Source organism: Canis lupus, chromosome 18 (genome assembly GCF_003254725.2).
Source record: "Canis lupus dingo isolate Sandy chromosome 18, ASM325472v2, whole genome shotgun sequence".
NCBI classification, from domain to species: Eukaryota; Metazoa; Chordata; class Mammalia; order Carnivora; family Canidae; genus Canis; species Canis lupus.
Genome location: NC_064260.1, coordinates 1,872,393 through 1,896,354, shown reverse-complemented (window position 1 = coordinate 1,896,354; position 23,962 = coordinate 1,872,393). Strand labels below are relative to the sequence as shown.

The window sequence follows — 23,962 nt, the reverse complement described above, 5'->3', positions numbered from 1 at the left end:
CTCAGCCGGGATTGCCGGGTGGGGTGTCCTCCGCAAGGAGCCGGCACCTGGCTGCAGCCCCGGGATGGTCCAGATGCCCGGGCCTCTCCTGTTCTTACAACTCTGGTCACACGAGCAGGGCTCAGGTGGCTTCATGGCCAAGGGCCCGGCCCCCCCCATGCCAGGCAGGTGTCCCTGGCACTCACGCGGGCGTCTCCTCCGCAGAAACGAAGCACCCGGATGAACATCCTAGGCAGCCAAAGTCCCCTGCACCCGTCTACCCTGAGTACAGGTAAGCGCAGCAGCCGGCCCTGTCCTTTCCACGTGAGCAGGTGACCCGGGTTGCACCTGCCCCCGAGCTTCCCCAGACTCCCTGGGCCCGGTGCCCGGTGTGCCCGGAGGTGTGGCCGGGGGCCGCCCAGCCCTTCCCTCCTCCATTCCCTCCCGCAGTGATCCACAGGACGCAGCACTGGTTTCACGGCAGGATCTCCAGGGAGGAGTCGCACCGCATCATCAAGCAGCAGGGCCTGGTGGACGGGTAAGGACGCGCCGCCCGGAGAGCGGCACCTGCTGCCTTGTGTCGTGCCGGGCACATGCTCTGGCTTCTTGGGGACCCGGCGGGGGGTCCGTTGTCAGAGCCTCGACGTAAAGAGGACAGCGTGGCTCCGGGTCACTGTGGAGCGAGGGGGCTCGGCTGGCGAGTGGTCCGGCGGGGACTGCGCCCGTCCTGTCTGTACCCCGTATGGCGCCAGCCACGGCTGCTGTGTTGAATCCAGACGGACGCAGCACCAAGCCCGTTACTTTTCATCAGGTGGCTTTTCCTGAGGACGGACGACCCCAAACCTTGGTGACGTCCGGCCGCAGAGTGAGTGAGTCCCCCTCCCTGGGGCTGGCTCAGCCGCGGGCAGGTCAGCTTCGCTCCCGTGTCCGGCGGCTGCGGTGGCTGTTGGCCGCGGAGACGGGGCGACTGGGCAGGTGTGCCCACGGCCAGCCTGGGACGCTCACCCGGGGCCGTGTCCGGGGTCCCAGGACTGAGAGCCGCCAACCCCGGGGCACAGCCCTCTCGGGGCCCGTATCCCATCGGCTGACGCTCCCCCTGCGGTCCTGCTCCCAGGGCTATGGATGCAGACGCGTGACGCGTGCGACTGAGCGGCTGTCACCGTGTCCTCTCACGCCGCTGCCCGCCGGCGGCGACTCTGCTTTTCCTGCCCCCCATCTGTTAAAAGCTGAACTACGGAGATCCAGAATTTTACCCACGAGACAGGAGGGTAGTGAGTCGCCGCCGTGTGATCCTTGTCTGGTTGGGACAGTTTGCTAATTTTAGGTTTTCTCTGTCCCTTCCCATATTCAGGGCTCCTTCCTCCTCCCCACTTCCCTTCTGGAATATTTTAAAGTAAATCCCAGACATTCGGAACGTTCACCAGGAAACGCAGCTGGCACGTCTCTAAAACATGCTCTTGTCCGTGGACTCGACCACGAAATCATTGTTGCTCTTCCCGGGACAAGCCGGAATGCCGTAGTATCCTCTGAAGCCCGGTCTGGGTTCAAATTTCCCTAATTGCTGCAAAAAAAAAAAATATATCCATCACACAGAGTTGGCTTGAAGGGGGATCGGCCCTGGCGTCCCCTCCGTGTCCCTATGTTGCTCGCACATGGGGGCTGCTGAGGGAGTTGGCGAGCCGCCGGCCGCCCGGACTGTCCGGCTCCTACGGGCGTCGGCGTTCAGAGCGGCCTTCTAGCAGCTTCCTGCCGCTCAGAGGAGCTGCTCCTTGTTTAAAGCACCGTCTCGTACTCACGCTCTTAAGACTCGATGGGTTTCGGTCAAAACTTCCTGTTTTCGGCACGTCTCCTGAGCCCTGTCCTTCGTGGACGCTTGTCACGGCGACAGGCCGGTCGCTACCGAGCGTGCCTGGGTGCTTGGGGTCCAGCGAGGTCGGCGCGTGCAGAGGGGATATGGATGGGCCGGGGCACGGCTGGGCGGGTAGCTGGTCCCTGGCACCTTGAGTGCTTGGTGGTGGCAGTTTGTCCCATGGGCAGTCACCCCCCCCCCGCCCTCGTGATGCACAGCTATTCGGGTGGTGACCGTGTGCAGCTGAACACGCTGCCTCTCGCCGGTTTCCTCTGCTGATGCTCGTGCGCAGGGACTGGCCCTCCTTGACCGGCGGTAACCTGCGGTGGCTGCCATCCCATGTGGCCCATCCGCCCCGGTGTGTGTCTGGCTGGCCCCTGCTCCAAGGGCCCCGCTCCTCCCTGAGCCGGCTCACTCCTGTGTGTGTGACCGCACGCCACGCGCACTCGGTTCCCTGTTGCAGCCTCCGGGTCATGGTCTCTCAGCACCAGCACTTAGGCTGATGCTGCCTCCTGGGGCACAACCCTGCTCACGGTGGACGTCCTCACCTTGTGGCGCACACTGTTCCGGCTCTGGCGTGTCCTTCCGTGGAGAGCGGCCCTCAGAAACCAGTGCACGGGCCACACACTCACTAACATGTCCTGAAGCGTCGTGGCCACGAGCTTCTTACTGCAGGGACGGGGAGATGTGCCAGTGGGTGTGTGTGCACTTGACTGTGTGCAGGTATGTGTGCACCTGAGGGTGTACAGGTGTGTGCACACGTGGCTGTGTGCAGGTGTGTGTGCACCTGAGGGTGTACAGGTTTGTGCACATGTGGTTGTGTGCAGGTGTGTGTGCACCTGAGGGTGTACAAGTGTGTGCACATGTGGTTGTGTGCAGGTGTGTGCACATGTGTGTGTGGGTGTGTGTGCCAGCGGATGTGTGCACGTGGGTGTGCGTGGGTGCGTGAGTGTGCAGGTGTGTGGGGGCAGGTATGCAAATGTACATATCAGGTCGGGATTTTAAAAACGTGCCATCAGCTGATTTTTTCCCGTCTCCAGGCTTTTCCTCCTCCGAGACAGCCAGAGCAATCCAAAGGCATTTGTGCTCACGATGTGTCATCATCAGAAAATTAAAAATTTCCAGATCTTACCTGTAAGTACGGATGACGTCTCACTGAGTCTTGTTGCTGTTTTCTGGGTTCGTCTGAACGCGGTTTCCAAGTCAGAAACTAAGCGAACCACCGAGGGGGGTGGGGGGCTGAGTGGCAGGCGGAGCTGGAGGAGAGGCTTCCAGGAGCCCCTGGGGAGCTGCTGCTTTGACCTTTGCTGTTTCCCTGGAAGTCAGTGGAAGCGGGGGCCAGCCTGGGGCCGCCTGCAGTTGAGCTGGGCCATGCTGGGTGGGGGGGGTGCAGGTGGAGGGGAGCACTGGTGGGGGTACGGCAAGGGGGAGCAGGGTTGGGGGTGGGCACATGTCCAGCGGGAGGAGGGGCCCACAGGGGGTAGGTAGGGGGTGGGCGCACGTCCAGCTGAGGGAGGTGCCCATGCCGAGGGGGAGCAGGGTCAGGGGGTGCACATCAGGGGTGCACGTTGGGGGAAAGCGGGGTCAGGGGGTGCACATCTGGGGGGGCCTATGCCAAGGGGGAGCAGGGTCGGGGGTGCACATGGGGCACGCATAGTCAGAAAGACAGGATTCCTGCTGGGCGGGAGGCTGGCTCCTGGAACCCGAGGGGTCTGATTTGCACTGGTGGGTCCCTGGTGGAAGGACAGTCGTGCAGCCCTGAGGTCCCCAAAGTCGAATTGCGTTGCTTCTTCCACTTGGTCCCTGGATCAGGAAACAGATTTTCCTTCGAACGTTTCTGAAAACTGCCTAGGTGGGTCGGCACCTTTTGTGTCCCAGTGGCGCACGGGTGACCCTCTAGGCCCAGGGGTGCGGGGCGTGGATCCTGGTGTATCCCGGGGTTGGGTGGGCCCCAGCATCTGCCGCCTGCACCCCTGTGGCTCAGGAGCAGGTTAGAGCCTGCGGCCCGCCTACCGAGCTTGCAGGTCCTGCAGGTGGTGGTGGCCCCGCAGAGTTCCCCGGTGGGTTGGCCCTCAGGGCGCCCGGGCACAGGCCAGGTGCAGAAGGCTCGGTGGAGGCCGTGCCCGGTTCCGCTGGCGCCCAGCAGATTGGGGTCCCCGGAGCCCCGCAGGGGCCAGGCTGGGAGCTGCAGGCACCTGGGGAGCGTTCCTGGTGCCCCAACGGCTGCTCCGCCCAGCGCAGAGGGGAGGGGAGGCGGTCCGCAGGGGGGAGAGGGAGGGGAACCATGGGCGCAGACCTGGGGGCTGCCCCCCAGGGCCGAGCTTCCTTGGCCGCCTGTGCTGCCCACCACCACCTCTGACAGGTGCTCTCGCCCTCGTGGCCCCTGCCTCCTGGGAGTCCTCGGAGCTGGAGCGGGAGCTGCAGGCCCACGGCGGATGGGCGGCCACCGGGGCGGGGATGGGGCGGCCCCCCGGGGCGGGGATGGGCGGCCCCGCGGTCGCGGTCGGCTTGGGGCTGGGCGCACAGGCACCTGCTCCCTGGAGCCCCCGGAGCCCCCGAACCCCGCGCAGCGCTGGAGACGGCGACGGCCCGGGTTCGCGCCCCGCGCCCGCAGCTCCGGGGCCGCTAACGGGGCGCGTGTCCTGTGTCCCTCCAGTGCGAGGACGACGGGCAGATGTTCTTCAGCCTTGACGACGGCAACACCAAATTCTCGGACCTGATCCAGCTCGTTGACTTTTACCAGCTCAACAAGGGAGTCCTGCCCTGCAAGCTCAAGCACCACTGCATCCGCGTGGCCTTATGACCCACGGGCCGGGCCGCCGCCGGAGGAAGCTGACACTGGAGCGGGAGGGGCGGGCGCGGGGCCGGGGGCGCGGAGTGCCCGGCCGGGGGTCCCTCCCGCCGCCCTCCAGGGACTCGCCGCCCCGCCGCCCCCCCCCCCCCCCCCCGCCGGGGAGACCAGAGCGCCGCCGGGAGGCGAACCCGTGAACCCGCAACGACCACGGTTGCCTTGGCCGGGCCGCGAGGGCCGAGAGCCGGAGACGAGGGATTGGAAACGAACTCTTCCCTGGAATAATCTTGACGATTAAAACTGATACGTTTACTTTTTTGTAGCGATCCCTTTTTGCACGCCTCCTTTGTTTCCGGCGCGGGCCGCGGCCCCCCAGGCGGTCCTGCGGCTCTCGGGGCGCAGGGGCGGGGGTCTCCGTGCGCAGGGGCAGAGCGGGGGGGGGGGGGCGTGGGGTCTCCATGCGCTGGGGTGCAGGGGGAGCGTGGGGTCTCCATGCGCTGGGGCGCAGGGGCGGGCGGGGCGTGCGGCTCTCCGTGCCTTGGGTGCAGGGGCGCAGGGGCGGGGGGATGCATGGGGTCTCCATGAGCTGGGGCGCAGGGGCGGGCGGGGCGTGCGGCTCTCCGTGCCTTGGGTGCAGGGGCGGGGGGATGCATGGGGTCTCCATGCGCTGGGGTGCAGGGGGAGCGTGGGGTCTCCATGCGCTGGGGCGCAGGGGCGGGCGGGGCGTGCGGCTCTCCGTGCCTTGGGTGCAGGGGCGGGGGAGGGGGGGCATGAGGTCTCCATGCGCTGGGGCGCAGGAGCAGGGGGATGCATGGGGTCTCTGTGCGCTGGGGTGCAGGGGCGGGGCGGGCAGGCGGCTCGGGAGTGGGCGCCCACGCAGAGCAGGTAACCGGGCAACAGGCCGCCTGGGCCCTCCCCGCATCCTGCAACAGCTTTTCGTTTTTTTGAGAACAAAGTAAGCGGTGCTCGCGTGGTGGGCACGGGCAGGTTGCGGACGCGGTCAGGCGCTTGTCTGCCAGGGAGGCCGCGTGCGGGGTCACCCGAGCTCGTGGCCCGGTCCGGGAGGCCCGGTGCCCTGGAGAGCCCGCTGGCTCCCAGCGTGGCAGGCTGGGCGGCCTGGAGCTGCCCCCCTGCACCCTCACCTGTACCCTCACTTCCACCCTCACACCTGCACCCTCACCTGCACCCTCACCTGCCCCCCACCTCCACCCTCACCTGCACCCCACCCCACGGTGGCTCAGCCCCTTCCCTGGCTGTGCCCACCCCCACCCCCCTGCCTGGGGCGGAAAAGGATCTAAGGGGGAAATTGCAGCTGCCTGGCTGCCCGCGCTGCGGTTTCCATGGTGACAAAGACGTAGCCTTGAAAAGGGCACATCTGCAGCCTGGCATTTAAGGGTCCCCCCCTCCCCCCCGCCCCTGGGACCTCCGTCCTGCCGCCCCTCGGCTGATGGCGCACGGGGGGACTCATGGCACGTGTGGTTCTTGAGTCCGCTCAACACGGGCCTACTTCCCCTCCCGGGGCTGAGGCGCTCAGGCCACGGTGTTCCCCCCTGGCCTCCCCTGCCCCCCTCCTCCTCCCCTCCTGGGCCCCCCCTAACCCCTTGGCCTCGCCTCTGGTCCAGCCTCCCCCCAGCCCCAGCCTTCCCCACCCTACCACCTGGCCACCCCTCCCCTCCCCCCCGGCCTCCCCTCCCCCAGCCCCTAAGCAGAGTCACCAGGCATGAGAGGGGCTGTGGCTGTGGGGTGACCTACGGTCCCTGCAAAGCCGAAGGTCTCCCCGACAGGCCCCGGCTCAGTCACCACGCAGGACGGGTGCTCGGCTCGGGTGCCAGCCGCCGGGTGCCTGACTGTGGCCCCCGCCCCCGGCCCCAACCTGCAGCGTGCACCTGGTGTGGGACACCCAGGACCGGCCTGGGACACCGATGCACTGTGGGGAGCTCTGGGTCGGGAAACCCTGGTCTAGGTTACAGGCCCCGCTCCGGACTCGCCATCCAAGGGCCACGTACACAAATGCAAAACTTTCAGCAGGACGTTTTTCACCATAAATGCTCAGTTGCATTTTCTACCTTTTGTAGCCAGTGTGTGGTGCAGCCACGGAGGTGCACTAACCACCCCCCCCCACCCGGCCGTTGGCAGGCCCTGGCACACCTGGCGGCAGGCCCCGGCGCACCTGCCTGGCCGCGCTCAGCACCGTCAGACGTTGTTCTCCTCACCGTAAACCAAATGCACCATTTCTTTTGTTCCTTCTTTCTGCCTGGACCCGGTGAGCTGCGACCCCACGCCCTCCCCGCGAGAAAGCTGGTGTCCGCCGCGTTTTGTGTTTATAAACATGCATTTTATTTGACAGGAGAATGACAGCTGGCGTCTGCCTCGGTCCTCGTGTCGCTGGTTTGACACCGTCTCGTACCCTGGCCGCAGCGACAGGCCAGGTGGAGCAGGGAAGCCCCTGAGCCTCATGGCCAGGAATTCCACCCGAGAGGGCCGGTGCCCCGAGGACGGCGGGCACCCGAGCCCAGCCAACCAGGGGTGGGGGGGAGGATGTTCGACATTTACTTTTGTATTTAAATGACATGAATGTAAACGGGACAGCTCAGGGTCGTTGTAGAGCCTGCTGACCTTTTCTCTCTCTGCCCGTGATTTTCTTTTCTTAAAAGGAAAACCCCACATAGCAGCTGGACTTAGTGGGGAAGGAAACGTGCAGTGCGTGGGGTGTTACAGACCTGTTACCCCCCACCCCGGGCCCCCTCCATGCCCGCGCGAGCGTGCCTGCACACTCCCCTCGCTCTCAGGTAATACATTGTTTAAAAAAATGTCTTAAGAAATCAAGCATATTTCGTGTGATGAATAAAGTTGCAAGAAGGATTTTTATGACATCGTGAGCCTGTTAAACGTCGGACGTGAACTGCCCTACAGCTTCGGGGTCGGGCCGGGAAGAGCGGTGTCCCCACGTCTCATACTGCGGGTTCTACACCAGCAAGCGGGGCAGGGAACACCCAAATCGCTCGTGGTGTGTGGCACAGGGAGGCGTCCCGGGCCCTGGCGAGGCCGGTGACGGCCGGGGGGCAGCCCCAGAGGGTGGCTGGGACCCCCTAGCGCGGGAGCCTGTGGTGCAGCGGGGGCTCCAGGCCACGGGGCCCCGGGGCAGCCCTGGAGCCTTTCCCGGAACAGCAGGAAGGGGTCGGTATGTACGGAGGGGTCACCGCCTGCGCACGATGCGTGTGCACTTTCGACCGGTGGTGCATCAAAGGCTCCTTTGATGTCTGGAACTGTTGCCCGGATTACATCGACGAGGACTTTCATAGTGTTACCGCACGACGCTTTCCAAAGACACCTGAGTGCGTTGGATCCGCTTGACCTGCATGCCAACCCCTTTGCTTTTCTCAGACCTTTTAAACTGGGTTCCCTTTGGGCCCCACCGTGTCCCGACCCTATGTGTGTCACCGAGGGTGTTCCCGCAGGCCCACCCTCCTTGCGCTGCCTGTGTGGAGTCCTCACCCCCGAAGTCCATGCGTCTCCCCCCACTTCCTGTCAGAGCCATCCCCCTTCCTTGTCCATTCCTTGGACTCCCGCATCTCTGCTTTGAGCTCTTGCAACCTGATGGCTTAGGTTTTTTTTTTTTTTTTTTTTTAGTTAGTTTTGGCTGCAGTTTGGACGGACTCCCCTGCGGGGTTCTTCCCGGAGTGCTCGCTACTGTTTTATGTTTCCCCTGTCATTTTTCTCCTTTCAACTTGGAGTCTCTTCACAGGAGATTGGTGCTGGTTGTTGGAACAACAAGGTGAGTTGTTGTTACAAGTGGCCACTTCTAGGGAGTTGGCACGGAGAAGACGACACGGGTTGTGTTTGATCCCAGAGGGCAAAACAGAGAGAGCCGTGCAGGTGACCCCCGCGCCCTGGCGCCAGAAGCCGTCGAGTCCAGATGGATCGTCCAGCTGAGTCTCCTCGCTGCCCCCTGGTCACACGCGCCTTCCAGGCAAATCTCCCCAAATGATGCATTAGTGTGCAAATGATGCGTTAGTGTGCAATAGAACCTCCCGCCCTCCACCCCACCCCCAGGGGTTTTTACTGCAAACGACCGCAGTGTCATTTGGGGCAGTTACGGAGTTTTGTTATCTGAAATAAGAGCATGACAAATTCTCTCAGAAAATAACCCCCCCACCCACCCCGTAACTACACACTGAGGCGCGCACGTGCCGGGGTGTCTGCGAGAGCTGGAGCCCGGTGCTGGGGAGGCCCGGAGGCCCGCTGGGAGGCTGGGAGCACTCCAAGTGAGACGATGCCACCAGACACACACACACACACACACACACACACACGCCCCTATTTGAATTTTAATGAAAAAATTAAATGAAAAACTCAGTTCCAGGTGTCATTGGCCACATGTTAAGTGCTCCGCGTAGGGGCCACCAGATGGGTGTGCAGAGCATTTCCAGCGTGGCGGAAGGTGTGCTGGACCGGCTGGCCCCGGTGACTGGTCGTGAGCGCCGACGTCGCCGGGGCGGTGAGGCTGATGAGATCGGGGGCGTTCACCCGAGGGTCCATGTGTCGCCCGAGGCTCAGGCCGCCCCCTGAAGCCACACGTCTACCTCGGCCCCCGGGGGAGACGCAGCCGCTGCCCTCTCGCCTTCACCTGGCTGGTCCCACTTGCTTCCCGGCTGGGAGGGACGGCGGTGGTTTCTCATGGGACACACGTACGGTGCACAAGCTCAGCTGTGTCCGCATAGCCCATCCTCCGCACACACCCTGGCGCAGAGGAGGCTTCTCTATAGAGTAGCAACCTGCTCAGGGAGCAGATGGCCTGCAGGGGCCAGGGGTGGGAAAGGTCCATTTCCTGTTGCCCACCTGAGTCCCACTAGGGATTATCCCCCCGACTGAGTGTGTTTTAGTTGTAAGTGTAGTGTGTTTGCACCCAAGCACCCGAGTGTGAACAGAAAGTGCGCTGCTCCTCATCTGCAGACACGGCCACCTCTTTCCCAGCAGGAACAAGAAGGGGCCAGGCAGGGCTTCCGGACAGATGATTTTCTTCTTTTTTTTTTTTAAGATTTTATTTATATATTCATGAGAGACTCAGAGAGAGAGGCAGAGACACAGGCAGAGGGAGAAGCAGGCTCCATGCAGGGAGCCCGACGTGGGACTCGATCCCGGGACCCCGGGGTCACGCTCTGGGCCATAGGCAGACGCTCCACCGCTGGGCCCCCCGGGGATCCCCGACAGATGGTTTTCTACAAGCCACCACACGGGGAACCGGTCGTTCTTGCGCCTTCCTGTAATTCAAACCCAATCCTGACAATGCTGGCGTTTCTGTCGGGAGCCAGGGCGAGCGTCCTGAGGAGAGCCCCGGGGCCTTCTCCCCGACGATCAGCAGTGGGCCGAAGGACGCACTTCTTGACACATTTATTTTGATTAGAGGGAGAGGACTTGCATTATTTTTTATTTCATGCAGGCAGTGAAGTGGTGTTGGTATTCTGTTACTGCCCTATTTTCAATTTTACCTACAATAGGACGACGCTGTTTCTGAGACGGCTGAGATCTTTCCCCACAGAGATGTGGACGTGGGACCTACCCGGCGCTAAGTCCGCGTCCTGCTGTGAGACTGGGCTGCGAGAGGAACCTCGGGGATGACGCCGCACAGCTGCACGCCTGGCCTCGCTCCCCTAGGGTCTGGTTCAGTGGGGAGAGAAGGTGCCGCGGGGCCCGGCGCCCCATGCATCGGGGTCGCTCCCCTGGGAGGGGACTTCTAGAGGCTGTCAAGAGCAGGCTTGTGCCCTCTGGCACGTTCTAGCGGCAAGCCTGGGGGAGTCCTGTAACACACCTGTGAAAAGACGCCATGGATTCCGACCCGCGCGATCGTCAGACTCCGCCTCGGAGCTCCGAAGCTACACATCTCCAAGCTCTGGGGAGCTTCTGGAAGTAAAGGCTTTGGCTTGGCAATACGACGCTTGCTCACAGGCCACGACAGGTAACGAGACCATGTCCAGCTCACATTGGCTGCAGGGACGTGTGGCGCCCGCATCTGCTGTGTTTTTACCCCTCACCCGGCCCATCGGGGACCTGCTGAGCTGCTACGGGGACCGTATCGGTGGGTGGGCTGCGCCAGAAAAGGCTGCGGCTCAACTTAGAAGGCCTCGAGGCTGCCTCGGGAACACCCTGGGGAGCAGCCCTGGGAGCACCGCAGGGAGCACCAGCTGGCACAGCCGGAAAGGCCCCCGGGGCTCCTGCCCCGGCAGGACACAGGCCACCTCCAGTGCTGCCACTGATGGGCCTGTCAGGACCCCGGGTGCTGTGCCAGAGGCGTGCAGCCCGGTGTGCTGTCATCCCTGCCGGGCACCCAGGCTGCTCGCTCTGGCCGCTGGGCTAGGCTGGCTCAGCTGTGCACGGCCAGGTGTGCACGGCCAGGCCTGGCCCCCGTCTCCTGGCGCCCAATGGGGCTCTGTGCACCCTGTGAGGCTGTCATCTGCACAACCACAGAGCCCGGGGGGGGCCTTCATTCCCTTCCCTGAGCATGCCCCGTGGCTTGGCAAAGCTGGGGCTTCTGAACCCGAGCACCCCGCAGGGCTCCCTCCACTCTGCCCTCTGCTTGCCTCCACCATCCCTCTCCTCTGGAGCACGGGCCACCCCCACCGACAGTCCACCTCGTAGGGGAGGCTCGAGTTCAAACAAGGGGGCGCCTCCCGTAGCGCGTTCGCTTGACCATCGGCTTGCAAGTAGAGGCGGGATCACTCCATGCGGTCAGCTGTTAGAGCCACCGGGGCGCCGGGCCTTGGGGCCCCACGCAGCCTCCAGCGCCGCCCTCAGGACCTTATGGCATGCCAGGCCCCTCTCCCAAGCCAGCTCCTTCTCACCCCTGAGCTGGAAATAATATTGGAAATGCAAGCAAAAAATTCATGGAAGAAAACCACAAATAGCTAAGGAACATGTGAATGTCATTTTTTTAATTCAATAAAAATCATAGGAGCAGCAGGGGGCCCATCCAACTTGCCTTCTCAAGCTTTTTCGCTCATTGTTTCATCCTCAGTTTAGATTTTACAAATCTTGACCAATTTTATTTCGCTGGGAACAGAGTATCCATAGTGGATTTTGAAGCTTTGATGACAACCTGTGGTAAGATGCGTTTGTCCTGTAACGCAGTGCGCATCATGCACACACGTGATTGAAGCAAGAGGTGCAATGCCCATCTTTCCTCTTTGATGCGACTTCTTTTTTAAAGGTGCTGCTCATGACGCCCTCACCGACTTCCTGATCCAGTGATTTGAGAAATTAGAAGAGCACAAAGTTGGGTGATTCCCAGCACTCAAACCCAAGGCTGACTCTAAAGCTACAGCAGATCAAGACTGTGGATCTTTTTTTTTTTTTTAAGATTTATTTTTATTTATTTATGATAAAGAGAGAGAGAGAGAGAGAGAGAGGCAGAGACACAGGCAGAGGGAGAAGCAGGCTCCATGCAGGGAGCCTGACACAGGACTCGATCCCGGGACTCCAGGATTGCACCCTGGGCCAAAGGCAGGTGCTAAACCACTGAGCCACCCAGGGATCCACAAGACTGTGGGTTTTTTTAAAAAAGATCTTTATTTATTAGAGGATGAGCGGGAGGAGGGAGAAGCAGACCCCCCCCCACCCCCGCTGAGCAGGGAGCCGGACATGGGGCTGGATCCCAGGACCTGAGATCATGACCGGAGCCCAAGGCAGATGCTTCACCCACTGAGCCGCCCCGGGGGCCCCAAGACTGTGTATTAATGGGGTGCCTGGGTGGCTCAATGGGTCAAGCAGTGGGCTCTTGATTTTTGGCTTAGTTCATGATCTCAGGGTAGTGGGATAGAGCCCTGCACGGGGCCCCACACTCAGCAGGGAATTCTGCTTCTGCTTCAGATTCTCCCTCTCCCTCTCCCTCTCCCTCTCCCTCTCCCTCTCCCTCTCCCCCTCCACCTTCCCCCTCCCTCTCCCTCCCTTTCCCTCTCCCCCTCCCTCTCCTCCTCCCTCTCTCCCTCCTCTCTCCCTCTCCCTCTCTCTCTCTCTCTCACCCTCCCTCTCCCTCTCCTCTGCCCCCTCCCCCTCCCTCCTCCTCTCCCTCCCTCTCCCCCTCCTCTCCTCCTCCTTCTTCCTCTCCTCTCCTCTCCACCCCCTCCGTCTCCCTCCCTCTCCCGCCCCCGCCTCAAAAAAAAAAAAAAAAAAAAGAAGACTGTATTACTGGTGAAAGAACAGATCCATAGAACACAACAGAGAATCCACAAGTAGACCCCCATCAACGTAATCAACTGACAAAGGAGCAAAGGCAACACAATGAGAAAAGATGGTCCCTTCTGCTCTTCATGGTGACATAACCCGATGCCCACATGCACAACAGTGAATCTAGACGCAGACCTCACACCCTTCACAAGCTCCAACTCAGAGGAGACCACAGACCTGAACGTAAAAGGCAAAACGATAAAACCCCTGGAAGGGAATGGAGGAGAAAATCTAGACGAATTCAGGATTTGGTAATGACCCCGTAGCCACAGCAGCAGAGGCTCAACCCGTGAAACACAGAATTGACAAGTTGTGTTTACGCAAATTTAAAAAACATCTATTCAGGGATCCCTGGGTGGCACAGTGGTTTGGCACTTACCTTTGGCCCAGGGCGCGATCCTGGAGACCTGGGATCGAATCCCACATCGGGCTCCCGGTGCATGGAGCCTGCTTCTCCCTCTGCCTATGTCTCTGCCTCTCTCTCTCTCTCCCTCTGTGTGTGACTATCATAAATAAATTTTTTAAAAAATTAAAAAAAAACCAAACATCTATTCAGCTGAGAAGCACGGAAATTATCTTTTCACCATGCCCTAAGCTAAGTGGCTTTTCCAGGGAAATCTGACATTGGTCCTGATGGTGTGACTCCTCCCCTTGGGGGTCACCTGGGACCCAGGAACTATGACCCTCACTCAAAAGGCCACATAGTAGGGCTGAGAAACCGCATTAGCCAGAGAGCTCATCCACCGGGGGCCTACGCAGGCCTCCTGTCTCATCAGGAGATGACAGGGGCCGAGTGGTCTTTGTCCTCAGATACTTCTGTGCTTGGATTTCGATGGTCATGCCTCAAACCACTCACGCGAGAGAGGCCTTGTGTCCCAGAAACATCCAAGTTGCCCAAATGGACGTGCAGGCCTGGTTCCCTGAAAACGGTAAGAAAAACATGGTGTGGGCATCGCGGCGGCCGTGAAGAAATACAGATGAAGGTAACGGAGTCCTGGAAGGTTCTGTTGGGATGGAATCAGTCCCTGGTCTTGGCTAGGTGATCTCAGAGGCCAGGGTCCCCGCCACACGCAGCTCCCGACGGCAGTGGTGCCCCATCGGCCACGGGCCCAGGCCCTCCGGCGGCAGGTCGGTGTGTCCCCTGCTGGTTATTTTGTGCCCCCTCGCCAGGCAACCCTTCCTTCGACAGACACCTCTCTTGGGACGTGTGTTTCCTTTGAACAAGCCAAGGCACAACTCCATGCTGCAAGGGCGTCCGCGATCTGAAAAGCGTCAAGTCTCAACAACGTAAAGACACGGACATCCACGTACTGGACTCCAGACCGGATGCCGTGGCTTTGAAACTCTGAGGGGGACTGCGCAGTGTAGATGGGCCTTACGACTCGCCTGGAGGGGCCGCCTCCCGGAGTCTGCTTACAGGATGCACCCAGACCCCCCAGCCCGCCAGCGACGTCAGGGCGTACGCAGGTAACAACACCGGAACAGGTTCTTCAACTACAGGCTGTGTCTTGGAAAGCTTGAGCTCATGTGATATCATGAAACGTACCTAAGATTTAAGATCTTGTGTCCACAAGCCTCCAAAGCTGATGTGCAAACACAACGCTTTGCTGAGCATCCGGGCCAGAGGCCCCTCGCGAACCACTGCTGAGCCGTGACTCTGCCATGGGCTAGCCCTGGTCACCAGCGCAGGCTCTGCCTGAGTGAGGGGTGCTCAGGCGAGCGATCCCCCCCCCCACCCACCAAGGGAACATCCTGTACCAGCTCGGAGAGTCCATGCCCTAGACGCAGAAGCCGTGTTCCTGCAGGTGCCCACAGTGTAGACGAGCCTGAGAACATGCCCTGTGCTGGCTTCCTCCCATCACTGCCTTACTTCCCCCATCCCTGCCCAGGTTTTCTGTGGTCACGAACAAAATAAACTACTTGTGCCTGAATCTTTGTCTCAGGATTAGCTCCAGAGGGACCCCAGACCAAGATGGGGACCGGACTAGAATTGGGGGCAGCAACATTCTGGACGGAAAGACTTCCTTTAACATCACGCGCTAATGTTCTTCCAACCCACATCCCCCCGTGGTTCTTGAATGCACCAGCAAACGATTTGAACGTTCCTCTTGAAAGAGAGATACGTGAAAGTAGCAAGGAATTTTTTGCAAGAGAAAACTTGTACAGGAACTCTTGCCCTTCCAAGTATCTCAGTTCCTTAAAAGGCGTGGCGTTTACCTGCTGAAGGACACAGAGATAGATGTTCCACAGAACAAGGACAAGCTCAGGAAACAGCAAGATGGGGACTTTTGCTCCAAAATTAACGTCGGGAGAATTGTTCTACTAGTTGGGGGGATACATTAGGACCCTCGTCGGTCTTGCCTCCCTGTAAGTCCCAGGGGTGGGTGAAGATCTAAGAGTAAAAATATGTAAGTGTAGAAAAACACCACAGAGAAATAGGGGTCCACGTGTCTACACTCGGAGTGGAGGAGACAGCAAACCTGACACCGAGGAGCCCAGAGGAACAGACTTGGGCCATCCAGTCTGAACAGCCCTGGAGTGAAAACTCTGAACATCAAGAAACAGAAACCGCAAAGTGGGGAAGGATATTGGCTGTGACGCAGCAGGATGATGAGGTGCTGTCGAGTGCGGGGAAGCAGGCGGCAAATGCAGCTCGCCCGGCCCTACCCCCTACCTCCGGGTGCTCAGCACAGTTGCTCCTCCAGGGTCGGTGTTGACAGACGATACTGACAATAGCACTGTCTCCAGGATAGAATTATGGAGGGATGTTTAATCAATGTATTTATTTTTTTTAAGATTTTATTTATTTATCCAGGAGAGACGCAGAGAGAGAGGCAGAGACGCAGGCAGAGGGAGAAGCAGGCTCCCTGCGGGGAGCCGGACGCAGGACTCGATCCCAGGACCCTGGGGTTGCGCCCTGGGCTGAGAAGGCAGATGCTCCACCGCTGAGCCCTCCCCCCCCCCCGGGCACCCTTACCGTGCTCCCTCACGGAGCACAGGGGCACCCTTAGCTGGGTTCTTTCCAGAGAGCGGCCCTGTGCCCGCGGAGGGCCGTGCACGCTGCACGGAGGTCAGCAGAACGTCCCTAGGACACAGAACGTTCCGCTGACTGGTTAGACCGAAGCATCTACGAAAGGTCTCACTCGGGGGAGGACGGCGTCCCCGAGAGGGAGGTGTACGCAAAGCGGCCTCCCGACGCCAAAGAAGCCACGACGCTGAGGGGAAACGCCAACCGGCCGGGTCGGGTATGACAAGAAATGGCCTGAGAAGGAGACTTCCAGACGGGAGCATGTTTTGGGCCACCAGCCGCGGGACGCGTGGCTCTCCCATCGGGTGCAGCCCACCTCCCGGAGGCCGCGGCTCGCCGGGGTCCCTGGGGCGATGGTGGGGAACAGGTGTGAGCTGCAGTGCAATCTCTGGAGCAGATCTCGGACGTTATGCCCCACGGGTGCACTCAAGTGTTAGGACTTGTGTGGTCAGATAAAAAGGAAGAATGGGGTCAGGAGGATGCCCAAGAAGATTTCAGGCCACCGAGTGGTCGTCATGGCAGGTCTGTCCAAGGTGGCACCAGGCCGGCTGGCACGTCGGCACAAAATAACCCCCCGAGGAGCGTGTGTGGGCAGGTGCCCCGAGGTCATCCACCCTAGACCGTGGACTGATCCCACCCCAACAAGAATTTTCCACTAGTCACTTAAATCCCTTGGTACGTTTGTCTGCTGGTAGGAAAACTGTTGGTCAGAGTGACATTACCGGGTCTCTTCCTTTTCTGTAAGTCGTGCACTCCGGTACTCCGCTCTCTCACACACTGTCCTTGGGTGATTTGATCCAGTCCTATTGCTCCAAACCCCATCTCCACGTTCGTCGTGCATAACTTCATTTCCCGCCCAGACCTCTTTTGTGAGCCACAGACTCCTACGTGGAAAAGTTCATGTACGTCTCCACCAAATGATACGTGTGCGTGGTACCTATGATTTATGTATTTGTGGTTTCTTTTTTTTTTTTTTTTTTTTTTTTTTTTTTTTATTTATTTATGATAGTCACAGAGAGAGAGAGAGAGAGAGGCAGAGACACAGACAGAGGGAGAAACAGGCTCCATGCACTGGGAGCCTGATGTGGGATTCGATCCCGGGTCTCCAGGATCGCGCCCTGGGCCAAAGGCAGGCGCCAAACCGCTGCGCCACCCAGGGATCCCTGTATTTGTGGTTTCAATTAAATATGGTTTTTTAATCCCCGAGCCAAACTCTTAATCTCCTTCGTGCCCCAACCTAAACGGGCCCGCCCCGAGCTCTTCTTCTTAATCCGTAATGATCACCATCCCTCCAGGGGCCTCCTGTCCCTTCAGTCATCGTGACCCCCTGGCCATCCTCTTCCAGCAACCTCCTGACACCCCCACACTCACGTCCACACCTGCTCACGTGCAGACCCACCCACATGCACACACACATCCACAAGCAGGCCTGTGCGTGCACACATAACCAACCCCTTCCCCTCCCTCAGCCCATCCAAAACTCCTGCCATGTTCCTTGGATTTCTGCTCTTTCCCGTGAGTCAGGAGAGTAGAGACGAGTTTACTCTTGTCACCCGTTGGTCCATTTTCCACACAAGGGCCAGAGTGACCTTAAATGAAGACACACAGACGCTGAGGCTCAGCTTTCTAAAAACACTCCAGAGCCTTCCCCTGCAGTTGGAGGAAATACAGATTAGGAACCATGGCTCAAAAACCCCCTGCCTTGTACGGTCCTTGGGGGGGTGGGGGGACTCCTTTTAGGGCTTGCGATGCTCTCTGAGCCTCACTGCCCTCACAGATGCCTTCCCTCGTCCTTCCCCTATGAGGACAACTACTTCTTTGGGGTCGACTGATGTCAGGCTGCACGTGGAGCCATTGGTATGTGTCCCTGTAGGGCCCCCTTCCTCTACCTACTCCTCTCCTCCAGCGGCTCCTGCAGAGCCTTAGAGTCTCCGCAGTGCCCTCAGTGACCCCACCCTGCTTCAGTCCGGGGTCCCAGCACTAACCGTGAATCCTGGATCCCCACCCCATCCCTGGCCTATCCTGGCCCCCAGGCGCAGAACACCGAGAGCTCTCCCTCCTCCAGCCTGTGACGAGCGCCTCAGGCCATGGCCATTCTGTCCTCCCCGTCTGTGCCCAGTTCTTTAAGGAATGGCCTGGGCACGGCCTCCCGCCCCCTCTGCCCTTTGTACCTGCCGAGCCCCTAGCTCCCAGCAGCTGCAGGTGCACCAGAGAGGCCAGCCCCCACACTCCCTGCAAACGTCTCTGCGTGTTCTCGATGCCATCTCTCAGCCGTGCTTTATGTCCCAATAAAATTCTCTCAACTCTGTTTTCTCTGAAAATCGCTCAAAATCTTGCCCACTGTATGGTTCTCTGCATCGTAACCATCATTTCCGTGGTTGGGGAAGGAAGAGCTGGGGCGTGCGGGCTTAGCTCGGGGGGCTGCCGAGAAGGCTTCCCATGGTGCGAGGTGGGAATTTATGGGATGACCTGATGAGGCTGAAAAATTGCGACTGGGGCTGTTTGGGGAAGTGTAGGCATCTTGTGGCCGGCCGGCGGTAAAAGGATCCACGCCACGGGACTGCAGAGGAAGCGAGCCAGCTTTGGGGAGTGAGCTTTCTCTGGAGGTTTCTCCAGATTTCCTTGACCTTTATCACCAGCAGAAGTTAATGTTTAACCAGCACGGGAGGCTGCAAGAGCGAGGACAGCAGCTGTCTGGACCTCAAGCTGCAAAGAGTGACCTGTCTGAACACCGCTTGCCCACATTTTCCTCAACCCCAGAGCCAGCAAGTCTCCTGAAAGGGAACAGACTCAGAAGGAAGTAGGATTCCCAGCACGTAAGTCCCTGGCTTCAAACTTAATCAGACGGTTAATTTTTGGAAACTGCAACACCTGTACTTTGACTCTCGGTCCCAAGGTACCGATCACCGGCTTCACGTTAACTCACCTGAGGACCGGAGGTCACTACTGGTCACCACTAGGCCGGTGCCTCGCAGGATGACACCGCGGCTCATGCGGGCAGAGGCCCTCGTGCCGCTCGCGTGTGGCCAGGGAGGATTTCCTGCCTGTCACTCAAGGGCAAAGACAGGACAGACAGGGGCACATCTGGTCCTTCCACTTGCATCCACTGTGGTTTTGGGTCCTTTGTTCCCCTGAGTCTCCATTTCTTCCTCTCTAAAACGGGGAATTTTCTAGCACCTACCTTGTCAGGTAACTGTGAGGATTAAGTCTCAGACTGTCCGGAAAATATCCAGCACTCGGGAGATGATAGAGAAATAGTGACTCTTCCCTCACCTGCAACGTGTGGAGCATCAAAGATAAGTCAGAGTCTACCTGTGGAGTGTGATGTGAGGAGAGCTGGAGGGTCTCGCTGCCCACTTGCCGTGCTGATTGTAGTCCCGTCCGTCGGAAGATGCCAGCCTTGAGAAGGTCATTGCTTCTCCATCAGGCTTGAGTTAAAACAATGCTTCTGAGTGGTCAGTGTGTGGGATTCACCTTCTGCATCTTTAACATATCCTCAGGCACACGAGATGCGGAGTCAGGAGAGGTGAGGAGGACAGTCGCCCAAGACCTCCTGGCTCGTGACCACACAATTAGCACTTAGATGTTGTTGTGGCACAGCCTGGCCCCTGCCGCCCTGCCATTCTGGGGGAGCCTTGCATTTTTAAAGCAATGCCCATGTCCCAGGCAGAGAGTACTCACACGAGCCCGTTGGAGAGTAAGGAGTGGGGTCCGGAGGGACAGGACCAGAGATGCAGGACTGTCGGCAGGAGGGGGATGGGAAATGTGGAGGCAGGGAACGTCAAAGCTCAGCCGGAAAGTGGCAAGTGCAGGACGGGACACACGGTCAAAGGCTCTGGGCTTCCAAGGTGGCCTGAGGGCACGGCAGGCATTATCGAGATACTTTCCCCATACACAGGCTTGGGGCCCGGTGCTCCCAGTTCTGAGGGTCCCTTACCAGAGGAGGCCAAACCCCTGGGGGCAGTCTGCCCTGCCCTTGGTTCGCCTAGTGATCCAGTGTGTTGGGTCCAGGAAGTGACAAGTGGCACTCATATTGCCAGGGGTAAGTCCAGGGTTCAGCCTTGCACTTGCTCCTAGGGTTACCCACATAGAAGTGTGGGGATAGAGAGGCACCCCGGAACGCTCACGCGGGATGTCCTCACAGAGTGGATTGAGGACATTTTGAAAACAGGAATGTATTGGTGCTGCTTGAAATTTAAATCTTCATAGTGGAAGAAAGATAAATAGACCTTAAGTATATTAAGCAAAGCTTGACACAACCATGGGGAGAGATCAACGAACTCACCATCATAATGGAAAATTTCAACACATCATTAGCGATGATAGTAAACTGATGATTGATCAAAGGGACACGGATATTAGATTTGGAAAATTTCGATAAGTAACCATCTTCATGTATTGGACATAAATAGAAGCCCTCACCAGAGAGCTAGAGAATGCTCTTTCTCGAGCGCATGTGAACTGTTGCAAAATTTGAGGATGTAACAGGCTGTGACCTAAATCTCAACACCTGTCAGAGAATCATTATTACCACGAGTTCCCTCACTCCGATGCAGCTCAGGTAAGTTCATTTCAATTCTGTTCAGTTCAGTTCAATTCAATTCAATTCTGTTCAGTTCCATTCAGTTCAGTTCAATTAAGTTCAGTTCAATTCAATTCAGTTCAATTTTTTTTAAAGTAATAATTGCTATCTATGTCTGGAGTTTTTTTGAAGAGGTACCACAACTCACACATCAAGGGAAAAATACAATAGAAGTGAAATAATACTCAGAAATAAATGCTAATGGAATATGCTACATTTTAAAGCTTGAGATATGGATTGGAAGCAGGATGTAGAAGAAAACATGTAGTTTCAAATGCTGATATTCTACATTGGAAGAGCACAGAAATTGAGACAAACACTTAATTAAACGTGCTAGAGAAATAACAGAATGAGGATAATCGAACACAGGCAATAATAAAGATCAAGAGGAAAAATTAATGAAAAAGAAAATAAAGGTAGATGAGGGCAGATCAACAAAGCTAAAGGGTTTTCTATTTAGAAACAGTTCTGGGGCGCCTGGGTGGCTCACTTGTTTGAGCATCCAACTCTGGATTTAAGCTCAGTTCTTTATCTCAATACAAACTAAAGACAAGAAGAGGGGAAAATAAGTAAATAATATTGTAAGAAAAGGGGTCGTCATTACAGGGGCACCTGGGCAGCTCATTCGGCTAAATGGCCGGTTCTTGATTTTGGTTCAGGTCATGATCACGGGGTCCTGGGATCGAGCGCCACATCGGGCTCCCTGCTCACGGGAAGTCTGCTTGAGGATTCTTTCTCCCTCTCCCACTGCCCACCCTCCGCCCCCGCTCACTCTCTCTCTCTCTAATGAAAAATAAATCTTAAAAAAAAAGGAGACATCATCATAGATCCAACCAAGCAAAATGGTAATGAGTATATTAAAGCAAGGAGACAAACCTTTGTCATTAAATTTAAAAATTTGAAATTATATTAAATTTACATTTGAAATAACATCAAGGGGAAATAGAAATCCTACTGATTGGTCCTAAATAAGAAATAAATTGATTTGTTCAGAATATTTCTTCAAACATGGGAGGAGGGGCAAATTATCTTTACGTATGTTTTGTCACACACTGTCAGTGACTGGATAATTCTAAATTTCAAAATTATATAAATTGCTTAGAGAATTAAAAAAGAAGGGATTTTTCCAGTCTATGAGACCACAGAATCCGACACTAGAGAAAATCCATGTTAGCAAGAAAAATTACAATTTTATTCATGAGAAAGGTGTAAAAAGTCTACGCAATGGTTAATGCACCAGTTTTATCCCAAGAATAAAAGGATTATTTGAAAATTAGAAAATATATTAATGACATCATCATATTAATTTAGAGGAGGAAAAGTATGCTTTTCTCTTCTGATGCAGAAAATATCTTGGTAAAATTAAACATCAATTGATTACAGAAGAAGGAATAGATGAAATCTTCTAATAAAGAATGTCCAACGAAACCGTGTTATTAATAGTGAAATGCGAGCAGCATTTTTTTTTAAAGTCAACAAGGTAAGGATGTTCACAGCTGCTTCTATTCAACAGCATCATGGAGACCCCAGAATAGTGCCAGGCACGTACATATGAAACTTTTTTTTTTTTTTTGTAAAGATTTATTTATTTGAGAGTGAGAGAGTTGGGGCAGGGGCAGGGGGAGAAGACTCCTGAGCAGACTCTGTGCTGAGGGAAGAGCCAGACCTGGGTTCTATCTTACAACCCTAGGATCACAACCTGAGCTGAGACCAAGAGTTGGACACTCAGCCAATGCACCGCCCAGGCACCCCCACATACGGAATCTTAAATTTTAAGTTTCCTAGTAGCCACATCTTAAAAATTTAAAAATCCATGTGAACTGCAGTAGAATGAGAGATCTTATGCAATACCTCAGTGGAATATAGCCCTACACTCAAACTGTGTACTGGGGAAAGTTTTTATGCTGCTTCAGTTTTTAGATTTGAGTATAAATTATTAAATAAAAATAAATGAAGCATGCATTTCCTAACTAGCACTGGATGTGTTTCAAGAGCCCCACAGGCAGGTGTGGCTCATGGCCGTCATCCTAGAGAGCAGAGTCCTAGATAGTGTAATAAGGCAAGAAAGAGAAATTAGAAAAAGGACTAGAAAGATATTGAAATCTGCTTGAAATAACAGACAAATTATTAAAACCTTGAAGAGAATGTAATTAGGTAGCCAGAAAGAGAATCAAATCTACAGAATCAATGGAAATTCTTTTTTAAAAAGATTTTTTTAATATCTTTCAGAGAGAGAGATCATGAGTGGGGGGAGGAGCAGAGGGAGACGCAGACGCCCAGCTGAGTAGGGAGCCTGATGCGGGACTCGATCCCAGGACCCCGGGATCATGACCTGAGCTGAAGGCAGACCCTTAACTGACTGACCCCCCCTCAACTCCAATTCTATACTTTAGCAATAAACAGTTATCTTCTTTGATCACTAACAAGAAAGATAACCTTTTTACATATTTATGAGACATTTTGTTTCCATTTCTGATAAATGCCGTAATTCAAATGAGCTTTCTTTTAGTGAGAAGGTCTTTTTATATTATAAAACCTAACCCCCAGTTAGCAAATTTTAAATTCCTCTTTCTATTTGCTTTAGGTTCTCTTCCTAATTTCTATGGTTTGAAGAACTGATATTCTTTTTTAAAGATTTATTTTATTGTATTTATTTTAGAGACAGAGTGTGCGTGTTCATGAGCAGGGGAAGGGCAGAGGGAGAGGACCTCAAGCAGACTGTGCATTGAGTGTGGAGCCCAATGCAGGGATCAACCTCACGACCCTGAGATCATGACCTGAGCAAAAAAATCAAGAGTTGGATGTTCAATTGACTGAGCCACTTCAGAACAGATACTCTTTTTTTTTTTAAATATGTTCTTTATCTATTCATGAAGACACAGAGAGAGAGAGACAGAGACACAGACAGGGAGAATCAGGCTCCCTGAAGGGACACTGCTGGGGGACTCGAACCCGGGACCCCGGGGTCACGCCCTGAGCCGGAGGCAGACGCTCACCCCCTGAGCCCCAGGAGTGGTGGATTTCACTTGATTCTCACCCCCTGGTCCAGAGGTCTGTGCTGGGGTCAGCCCCTCCGTCACCACACTTGTCCTTCTTGGCGAGCCCCCTTGTCTTCATCCAGGTTTACCATGCAGTGTGTTGCAAGAGGGTGGGGGCCGCCCTCTCCAGAGCCTGGAGTCCTCGCCGGGGGAGCCCTGTGCGTGCAGCCACCTGCCGCCGGCCCGGCGGGTGCATCCAGCGGGCTGCTCCCTCTTCCCACTGAGTCCCGCTGCTCCTGCCCACCTCTGGCCTGCAGGAGCCCACCTCCATGCTGGGAGGAGCAGTGTCCTAGCCTCCTGCCCTCACCGAGCCACTGAGGCAGGGAGGGAGCCACGCACCGGGAGCCGGGCTCCCTACCAGTCCATTAGCCCCACCACCCACCAGCTGCAGGCCCAGCCCTGCCCTCCAAGGCCTCTGTTCCTGGCCAGCAGTGTACCGCATGCTGCGTGTGCGTGCATATGCGTGCGTGTGCAG

The 23,962-nt window shown here is 56.8% G+C and overlaps 2 protein-coding genes across 5 annotated transcripts in view; both read left to right on the top strand.

Moving 5' to 3' along the window:
• The window catches only part of GRB10 (growth factor receptor bound protein 10), a 156,638-nt gene extending 151,707 nt beyond the window's left edge, over positions 1-4,931 (top strand). For 3 of the 4 annotated variants that reach the window (XM_025449607.3, XM_025449610.3, XM_025449611.3), the window contains 4 exons: positions 205-271; positions 430-517; positions 2,869-2,962; positions 4,485-4,931. In XM_025449607.3, the coding sequence (XP_025305392.1) occupies positions 205-271; positions 430-517; positions 2,869-2,962; positions 4,485-4,631 (396 nt within the window). In that variant the 3' untranslated portion in view covers positions 4,632-4,931. Of the gene's footprint in view, positions 1-204; positions 272-429; positions 518-790; positions 845-2,868; positions 2,963-4,484 lie in introns of those variants that run through there. The other variant, XM_035701512.2, reaches the window with a different exon arrangement.
• Positions 4,932-18,531: 13,600 nt separating this feature from the next.
• DDC (dopa decarboxylase) overlaps positions 18,532-23,962 on the top strand; it is a 74,358-nt gene continuing 68,927 nt past the window's right edge. The window contains exon 1 of the mRNA XM_025449412.3: positions 18,532-18,683. The gene's annotated coding sequence lies outside the window, so the exon portion shown is untranslated. The remainder of the gene's footprint in view (positions 18,684-23,962) is intronic.